Source organism: Zalophus californianus, chromosome 4 (assembly GCF_009762305.2).
Source record: "Zalophus californianus isolate mZalCal1 chromosome 4, mZalCal1.pri.v2, whole genome shotgun sequence".
Lineage (NCBI taxonomy): Eukaryota > Metazoa > Chordata > Mammalia > Carnivora > Otariidae > Zalophus > Zalophus californianus.
Genome location: NC_045598.1, coordinates 34,079,646 through 34,090,058, shown reverse-complemented (window position 1 = coordinate 34,090,058; position 10,413 = coordinate 34,079,646). Strand labels below are relative to the sequence as shown.

The 10,413-nt window shown below is 47.9% G+C and overlaps 1 protein-coding gene across 1 annotated transcript; it reads left to right on the top strand.

The window, feature by feature from the left end:
- The first annotated feature begins 9,379 nt into the window (after nucleotides 1–9,379).
- LOC118356908 (40S ribosomal protein S14) lies at nucleotides 9,380–9,944 on the top strand. Its single transcript, XM_035727196.1, has one exon. The coding sequence runs from the start codon at nucleotides 9,415–9,417 to the stop codon at nucleotides 9,868–9,870; it is 456 nt and encodes a 151-aa protein (XP_035583089.1). The 5' UTR covers nucleotides 9,380–9,414; the 3' UTR covers nucleotides 9,871–9,944.
- Nucleotides 9,945–10,413: the final 469 nt, after the last annotated feature.

The following is a 10,413-nucleotide window of genomic DNA, read 5'->3' as shown; positions in this document are numbered from 1 at the left end:
TCCAAGGGCTGCATAACCCCCCAAAATGGTCAATCTGTGCTCCACAGCTTTGCAGGGAAGGGCTGAGGTCTTTTTCAGGCCACTGCTGCCGCTGCAGCCATCAGCCGTCACTGCCTTGGGGCCTCCACTGCGTGGCCTCATCTACAGGGTCTCTCTTGTCCAGCCTGGGCTTTGGTAAGGGGCCCCCCACTCCCTCCATCCAGCCTCTTTCAAGGGGACCTCTCCCCTAGAAACCCGAAGTGGCAGCCTTGAGTTCTTGGCATTTTTTGGTGATACACAGCTACTTTCCTGGAGGCTGTGTCACCTGGGGATAGGGAATGCCTGACCCCTGGCCCTGTATTCTTCCATGTTGGCCAATCAACTCCGAGATATGTGGTGTTCTCCCTTTTAGCCCACTGGAAAGAGTTCAGACTCTAGAACTGCACAGCAGTCTGTTTACCTTCTCAGGTGTGGGGCGGGAGAAAAAAGGCCCAGGCCTTAAACACAAAAGCCTGGTTGATGCCTTTCATTCCTTCCTGATGAGTCACTATAAGGGGGAAAAATGAGCCAGGGGTTAATTTCTCAATAGAACGCTCTGCTGATGATTTCGCCTTAAGCTTCTCTGAGGAAACAGAAGCCACCAGAGGAGGCCTCCTTCGTCTCCCCACTACCAAATCCCCAGGCCCACTCCTGTCTCCTTCCTCTCTGTCTCCCTCCTGGTTCCCACCATAGCAGGGGCTGATCCCCACCTGGGTACAGGACGCTTCGGCTCCTCTGGGACTTTGCTTCTCCCCATGCCCCCACCACCCCCATCCTTTTTACTGTGTCATTCCCACCTGCTTGCAGTCATGTTTAGATCTCTCCCATCCTAGGAAGAATTCCTTGCCTTGACCCCACACTCCCCTCAGAGTGGGAGATTGAGCATTTCTCTGCTCTCCTTCACAGCAAACCCAAGAGCTGTTTATACATGAAGCTTCCACTCTCCCATCTCATGCTCATACTCAGCCACTACAGCCTCGCTCTCGGACCATGGCAATTGCTCTTGCCATAATGACTATTCACCTCCGTTTTGCCAAACCCAGTGGCCCTGCCTGTTTTCAGCTTAGTGGACTTCCCAGCAGCCTTTGCTGCTTCCTGCCCTCTGCCTGGGTCACTTTGGTCCAAGCGCAGATAGGCCAGCTCCTTGACATCATCATAATGCCCATCTTCCAGAGGCCACTTAGGCCACCCATTCTTTTTTTTTTTTTAAGCGTTTTATTTTTAAGTAATCTCTACACCCAACGTGGGGCTCAAACCCGCAACCCTGAGATCAAGAGTCTCAGGCTCCACTGACTGAGCCAGGCAGGCGCCCCAGGCCACCCATCCTTACTGAGCTGTGACCCCACCTCTGATCACACCTCCACTGCTCCCACCTTGCTCCTGTGACCTCGAGATAGCTATTCAGTCTCATCAGACCTCCACCCTGTTCACCTCTTGATGCTCTCCTAACACATCAGCTCTAGATGCCAAGGCCCCATACTTTAATAACACTTGCCAATACCCCAAACCCTTTCGTCTCTGCCTTTTGATCATATGTGTCTGGCACACGCTAAGCCCCAGTGAGCCCTCCTTATCTGCCCTTTTTTTTTTAAGATTTTATTTTTAAGTAATCTCTGCTCGAACCTGCACCCCCAAGATCAAGAGTCACATGTTCTACCAACTGAGCCAACCAGGCGCCCCTCCTGTCTGCCTTCTTGTGCTGTGTTCAAGCAGCCAAGTGACTCCACAGGTCAGCTTGATGTTCCCATAAATCATAGCCCCTGATGGCATATGGGCCTTCGACACGTTTCTCCACCTGCTCCCCGCAATGGCCATTTCCAAACTTCCCCCTTCCCTTTAAGTCTCCCACCAGCCCATTTCCTCCTCAATGACAGAGGTGACCTTGCTGCTCCTCTACAGAGAGGATTAAAGCCACCAGACTGGAATGCCCCCGGTCTCCCACCAGCACAGCCCACGTCTCCCTACATCTGCCCTCTCCCCTGCTGCGTTAGAGAAAGCACCTCTCCTCCAGTCTCAGGCCAGTGCTCCTGCCCATCCTCCGTTCCCTAGGCCACTCACTCAGTGTTATCCCCTCTTTCTCTGAGCACCCTCCCAACTGGATCCTTCCTATCCACCCGCCCCCTGCAACCTCCACCTGGCTCCCTTCCTCACTGCTGGCCATTATGGGCTCCTATTCAGTCCAACGTTCAGTCAAATTTGGCTTTCACCTCCCACAGCTCCCCCAGAACATGATGCTTGAGATATGACCTCCATGTCTCAAACTGGATGGGCATCCCCCCCCCCCCCCCAGTATTCATCTTACTAGGTCTCTTGATTACCACATTCTTAAAACACTGGCTTCTTTGACTCCCAGGACACTGTACTCTCCTGGTTTGTCTCTTAACTCCTTGGTCTCCTCCTCAGGCTTCCTTGCAGGGTCGCCCTCCTCCACCAAATGCTCATGTTCCTTGAGGCCGGTTCCCAGGCCTTTTTCCCCTCTCGCTGTGGACTCTCCCTGGTGATCTCATCCATGCCCATAGCTTCAATTACCATGCATTTGCTGATGATTCACACCTGTGTGTCTCCAGCCCCGGGAACCTCCTAAGCTCCTGACCAGCAGGTGCTGGGCCAACTGCCTCATCGACATCTCCACCTTGATGTCTCAAAGGCCCCCAACCCCCGCGTGCCCAAGACCTACCTCGCTCTCTCACCTCTCCAACGGTGTCTGTCTCAGTGAATGGCACAATTGTCCACCTACCAGGCAAGCCAGAGACCTAGGAGCCAACATCAAATCCTGCCAGTTTTACTTCCCAAGCATCTCTCTAACCTACCCTCTTCTCTTCATCTCTGCCAGTACCTCACTGGTCCCAGCTACCATTGCGTCTTATCTGGATTCCTACAGGGGCTCCTAACTGATCTCACTGCACCTGCCCTGCCCTACCACGTCCCTCCCCTTTTAAGACCTTCTGATGGCTTCTCATTGCTCCTGGGATAAAAAGCCAGCTTCTTACCGTGTGCCGAATGCCCCCCCCTTGCCTATGACCAGCCGCATCCGGCGTCACCCTCCCCTTGCTCGGCTCCCTTCCACTGTGCCAGCTTCCTTGCAATTCCTCAAACACACAATAACACCTCACTCCCAAGCACCCGCACATTCTTTCTAGATGATTTCCCCACACCCACCTGTGTTACCTTTAGCTCATCTTCACTTTCGGCTCAAGCATCACTTCCTTGGGGTAGCCTCCCCTGACCCTTGGTCTAGATCAGGGTTGTTTGTTAGACATTCTTACAGAGCCCTGTTTCTTCCACTAGTAATGATGCATACGTCTCTCTCTGGGACCCCAGCTCTGTGCAGAAGGTGGGGAAATCTATGGGCATCTCAGGCAATGTGGATTCAGAAGTGTGGTGAGAGCTTCTGGCTAGGGGCCTGGAGCTGCATAGGTGTATACCACGAACACCTCCAGGTTTCCAGGGACTCCCCACGTGCCGCCAGGACCACCAATGCCACAGGCTGGACTAGCCCCAGTCAGGACAGACCAGATGCTGGGGGCAGCCTGGCGTCCAGAGATATACACACCTGGTCTGAATTACAGTCATGGCACTTACGAGCTGTGTGGTCTTGGACAAATGACTTCTCTGAGCCTCAGTTTCCTCTTCCATAAAAAGGGGACGCTGCTTACTTTGCAACATTGTGAGAATGGCATGAAATTGTGTTTATAAAGAGCTTCACCAGAGCTTCACACCACAGGTTCTTGAAAATAGAAGCTATTTGGGACGCCTGGGTAGCTCAGTTGGTTAAGCGTCTGCCTTCGGCTCAGGTCATGATCCCAGGGTCCTGGGATCGAGTCCCGCATCGGGCTCCTTGCTCCTTGGGAGCCTGCTTCTCCCTCTGCCCGCCTCTGTCTCTCTCTCTCTCTCTGATAAACAAATAAAATCTTAAAAAAAAAATTAGAAGCTATTTGATGATTATTAGAATTAGCATAATCAAGACTCTAATAGCACCAGTTTGGAGGACTATTTAAAAGCTAATCCCACTGGGCCCCATATCCTGGTAATCCTCAGCCGCTATCTGAATGAGAGCTGGCTTCATCCTCCATCAACCTTCTTCTGCGTTTCCTCTCCCCTGATCCAACCTCCCACTGCTCCCTCCTCAACCTTCCCTAGAGCCCTCCAGAAGCCCTCAGCCCCTTCAGAGGTCCTTTCTCTAATTCCTGCCTAACTGAGGACCCAGCAGCTGTTTCCAGGGGAGCTGTCATCCTCCACAACCACAGAGTGAGGAGGCAGGGGCAGAACCTTCCTCGCTCTCAAAAGCCACTCCCAGATCATTATTCCTTCAGCTTCATTGAAAGAATCCCTGCTCATTTAAGGCTCATGCCATCTGGCTCATGCAATTCATTCATTCAACCAAGATTTATTGAGTGCTTTTTTCCTCTTTGTCTCCCTCATCTTCTTTCACAGAGGATTTCGGTGACTTAGACAAAAACATGCAATATAAGATGCCTGGTACCTAGTAGGACTCTCTATATTTGTGAATAAATGAATGCATTTAAAACTATTACATAGATGTTTACCTCTCCCCGATACCCCTTTCAGAGGTGGGTTTCGTCTAACAAAAGCAGAGAAGTGAAAGGCTTAGCCTTAGACCTCCCTTGAGTTGTTCAACTGGGAGCTGGCCAGCCATTTTAAATGATCTTCTAAGTCCTAAAGGGGATCACATCTCATAATGCTTGTCACCACCTGGAGCTTGGGATGTAGATACCTTAAGAAAACTTTGCTCCATCCCCATAAACCCCAGCAACGAGGTGGGGGTAGAGCAGGACCCCTGCCCCATTCACCACAGCACCTTTTTATTCTCCCCAAGACCATCATATGAGCCTGGGTTGCAAGATGTGACTTGCTTTAATGAAGGGCAGGGTAGCTTCAAATAGTAATTAGACTGCAGCAAAAGAAAATTACAGCTGGACAATAAGTAGGACTTTCCTAGAGACCAAAGAGAAAAGTATCTCAAGATTCATTCTTTTAAAAGATTTTATTTATTTATTTGACAGAGAGAGAGACAGCGAGAGAGGGAACACAAGCAGGGGGAGTGGGAGAGGGAGAAGCAGGCCTCCCGCTGAGCAGGGAGCCCGATGGAGGACTCGATCCCAGGACCCTGGGATCACGACCTGAGCCGAAGGCAGACGCTTAAGGACTGAGCCACCCAGGCACCCCAAGATTCATTTTTTAAAAAGATTTTATTTATTTATTTGAGAGAGAGAGAGCAGGAGCGGGGGGAGGGGCAGAGGGAGAGGGAGGAGCAGGCTCCCCGCTGAGCAGGGAACCTGATGAGGGACTCCATCCCAGGAACCTGGGATCATGACCTGAGCCGAAGGCCGAAGGCAGACACTTAACTGACTGAGCCACCCAGGCGCCCCTAGTATCTCCAGATTTAAATGTTAACTTTACTTTCCTGGCCTCCTTTGAACAGCTTCTCTCTAGACTTCATCCTTCCTTAACTTCCCCTGGTAACCCACTTGCAGAAAATCCCTTCGGTCTTCACCAGTATAGGGCGGGGCGTGTCTATCTCCCTGGCTCCCTTCCCTCCCCCATTCAGTTCCCCAAGTCAAGATAACTGGAGAGTCATGTCTGGAGCTTCATGAAGTTGGTCAGTAACCTGCACATTGGCACGTCCTCCCGAAGCTCATGCTTGTGGGGAAGTTGGCATTCTACATCCCATTTTTCAAAGTGTGTTTCTTTCCTTTTGAGGGCTTTCTTCTTGAAATGCTATATCCATATGGGTTTCCTTAAATGTTGAACTTGCTAAACACATACATTCATACCCATAGCTCAAAGACAGGCATTACTTCTTAGGTCTAACACCTTCTAAAGCCATATTGAGAAAGGAAATAATTCCTTAACTGCCTCATAATTAGCAGTGTGTCTTCCCTTCTCTCTGGGAATCAGCAAATCCGATTATTGTGGCAAGGGTAAAATGTCTGCTCCTTTCTTGATCCCCTTTGGGATTTGTATGAATAAGAATATGGTCATAGTCCCTTTAATGACTTTTCAATGATTTTCACAAGAGAGGCTTTGATGGCTTGATTTTAGGAAGCCTCAATTACATTCTTGCCAAGAGCTAATATCAATTTGGGGAAAGGGGAAGGGGATGACCTATTCTTCCAGTTAAATAAAATTAAGAGTAAGTGAGAAAAAAACAAAAACAGTAATCCAAGACAGTGTGATGCTGGCATAAAGATACACAAATAAATGGAACAGAATTAAGAGTCCCGAAATAAACCCTTACAGTTATAGTCAGTTGATTTTTGCCAGAGGTCCCAAGGCAATTTGACGGGGAAAGGATAGTCTTTGCAACACATAGTTCTGGGACAATTAGATATCCACATGCAAAAATATTACTTTACCCTCCTATCTCATGCCATACTCAAAAATTAACTCAAAAAGGGCCATAGAGCTAAAATTGTGACAGTCTTAGAAGAAACACGGGAGTGAAATCTTCGTGACCTTGGGTTAAGAAGAGTTCTCAGGAATGACACCAAAACACAAGTAATAGAAGAAAAAATACTACATCAGACTTCACAAAAATCAAAAACTTTTCAATTCAAAAAACCACCAAGTTAAAAACAGGTTCGGACAGGGAGAAAATATGTATAAATCTTATGTCTGATAAAAAGGATTTATATCCAGAATATACCACTCAATGATAAGAAGACAAATAACTAAATTTAAAAATGGGCAAAAGACATTGATATTGAATAGACATTTTGCCAAAGAAGACATATGAATGGCCAATAAGCATGTGAAAAGATGCTCAACGTTAGTTGTTAGGGAAATGCAGATTAACACCACAATGAGATCCCACCCCACACCCACTAGAATGGCTATTACAAAAAAGGCAATGACAAGCGTCCGTGAGGATGTGGAGAAACGGGAGGCTTCCTACATTGCTCGGGGGAATGAGAAACGGTGCAGCACTTGGCACTGGTTTGGCAGATTCTTAACATAAATTTACCATGTGACCCAGCAATCCTACTTGTAGCTATGTGCCCAGGAGAAACGCAAACATATGTCTGCAGAAAGACTTCTCAAGCGAAAGTCCATAGTAGCAGTGTTCCCAATAGCCAAAAAAGCTGAAACAACTCAAATGTGTTATCAATTGGTGAAAGGACAAACCAAACGTAGTATATCTGTGCAGTAGAATACTATTTGGCAATAAAAAGGAATGAAGTACTGATAGATTCTACAGATTAACTTCAGAAACATTATGCTCAGTGAAAGAAGCCAAACACAAAAAAATCACATATGATATGATTCCATTTATATAAAATGCCCAGAAAAAGCACATCTACAGAAACAGAAGGTAGATAGTGGTTGCCTGTGGGAATATGGAGTGACTAGAAATGAGCACAGGGATTCTTTTCGGGATGATGGAAATGTGTGTGGGATAGTCGCACAACTCTGTAAATGTACTGAAAATCATTGAAGGAGACACTAAAAACAAAACAGACAAATGAAAAAGACAACAGGGTAGGAAAGGGACAACTGGAACTCAGGGTGATGTTGGTATCTACCGCGGGGTCGAAATTTGGCCGAGCTTCCTGGCAGCCGAGGGAAAAAGGAAACATGACTGAGTATGTAATTCATAGTATCTTTAGGATTAAAAACAAAACAAAATGACCAGGTTGTTTAAGAGCAGCTTTGCCTCTTCAGGTCCTTACACCCGAGAAAAATATTTCCTAGCAAGAGGATGGCGTATGAACTAGTAAACACCCCGAGCCCTATCCTACAGTCAGTGTAATTTTGAATTTTCTTTGACAGTTTCATATGACATCCCTCATGGTCATTGGTGGAATTAGGCTAGAGTCGTGTTGCCCAATATGGTAGCCACCGGTTGCCTGTGGCTATTTTAATTAAAATTAAATAAAATTAGAAATTTATTTTCCTCAGTTACTCTGGCCACATTCCAAGTGCTCAGTAGCCACATGGGCTTATGGCTACTATCTTGGATGGTGCCTCTATAAAATGTTTCCATGATTGCAGAAAGTTCTATTGGGTAATGTTAGGCCAGAGTGTCGTTTAGTAAAAACAAGTAAGCTTGGAGCTTGGAATGTTGGGGAAAGAGTGATTCTGTTCCAACCTTGGCAAGGGCAGAACTTTTTTATTTTTAATTTTAATAAAACTTTATTAAAGTTGTGAGCTTAAAATTTAGTGTAAATATTCAGGAAACTATGTCTCTTGCATAGAGGTGAAACTGTGGGACTCCTGGGTGGCTCAGTCAGTTAAGTGTCTGCTTTTGGCTCAGGTCATGATCCTACGGTCCTGGGATCGAGTCTCGCACTGGGCTCCTTGCTCAGCAGGGAGCCTGCTTCTCCCTCTGTCTGCAGCTCCCCTTGCTTGTGCTTTCTCTCTCTTTGACAAATAAATAAAATCTTAAAAGAAAAAAAAGAAGGTGAAACCGTGAGGCAGCAAAAGTATTTCATTTGGTTTCAGTTTAATTGCAACAAGTGGAACCCCCCCTTTTTTAAGATTTATTTATTTATTTGGATGGGGGAGGGGCAGAGGGAGAGAGAATCCTGAAGCTGACTCCCCGCCTAGCTAGGACCCTGAACTGGGGCTCGATTCCAGGACCCTGAGATCCTGACCTGATCCGAAATCAAGAGTCGGAAGCTCAACTAACTGAGCCACCCAGGCGCCCCCAAGCGGGACTTGATCTGGGGGTGGTACCGGTCTCTTCCTCTGTATATTACACCTCTTTCTCTCCCCTCAACCTAATCAGTCAAGGGTCAGTTCTCTGATGTAATTCTACCCAGTTTATTCACACAATGAAACATCTTATTATTGAGTACCAGATAATTACCGTTCACCCCATTAGTATTTACAGGCAACACACACATTGAACAAGGGCTGGAACTTTTCAGTCTATTTTCGTAACTGCACACATTGAGAAGGGGGGTGGGAAGAAAGATGGGATGAGGGTAGGGGTGGAAATGTCATTTCAAACAATAAGACAAAGGTGGATGCCGGTATGTGTCGTGAAGCGGTGGGGGACACAGAGGCCCACAGGGGCACACTCGAGGAACAACATTTGGTTAGTTTAGCCGCTTAGCTAATGACTGGGCTTTTGTTTTGCAAAGCGCCCTTTGGCTGGCTTCTCTTTCGCTGAGTGGAATATTCAGGCTGGCAGGATTTTGATACACAGAGCAGAGAGGGCCAGAGCCAGCCTGGCAGGCAGGGGCCAGAGCGCCAAGCGATGTGGGGAGAGAGGGACAGTGTGGTTCTGCCTTGGGGAGAGGGGTGCTCCAGGAGCATGCGCCTGAGGGGATTCTGCTCTACAGAGGGTCAGGCAGCCCGCTCTTCTCGCTCTCCCAGAAACTTTTGGTTGGCTCTTTTTCCGGTAGCGGAGTCTGGAGAAGACACGCAGAAATGGCACCTCGCAAGGGGAAGGAAAAGAAGGAAGAACAGGTCATCAGCCTTGGACCTCAGGTAGCTGAAGGAGAGAATGTGTTTGGTGTCTGCCACATCTTTGCATCCTTCAATGACACTTTTGTCCATGTCACCGATCTTTCTGGCAAGGAAACCATCTGTCGCGTGACTGGTGGAATGAAGGTGAAGGCTGACCGAGATGAGTCTTCTCCCTATGCTGCCATGTTGGCTGCCCAGGATGTAGCCCAGAGGTGCAAGGAACTGGGCATCACTGCCCTCCACATCAAACTACGAGCCACAGGAGGAAATAGAACCAAGACCCCTGGACCTGGGGCCCAGTCAGCCCTCAGAGCCCTTGCCCGCTCAGGAATGAAGATCGGGCGGATTGAGGATGTCACCCCCATCCCCTCCGATAGCACCCGCAGGAAGGGGGGTCGCCGTGGTCGCCGTCTGTGAACAGGATTCCTCAAATTACTGTTTTCTGTTAATAAATTGGCTTTGTGTGAGCTAAAAAAAAAAAAAAAAAAAAAGAAACTTTTGGTTGCACCGGAATTAGGTTTGTATCTCGGGGGATTTCATGGTGTGTGACTTCAAGCAGGGGCTCAAGGAAATCCACTGATGGGGGTCTCGTCTGAGATTTTTTTTTTTTTACCTAATGGGTGATGGTTCTAGGCTACATCTTGGGTTAAACCTTTCTTCTCAAGCTCTGGAGTACAAGCTCACTCTGACTACCAAGCTTGCAGATTTACAGCACAAAGATATGAAGATTGATCAGGCCTGAGCTGTAATGAAATTTGGAATCCCATCTCAAGTCAGGGGAAATTGTGGAAACCACTCTGAGATAGAAACAACAATGGTGGCCGTACAAGGTCCCCCGTGGGCCCCTCGCTGCCTTCCTGAAGCATGGGACATACGAAGACCAGAGTGACAAAAGGGCCATGTGGCCATGTGACTTTGGACTGGAGAGTCAACAGCTCTTTCTGCATAATGGCACATGGC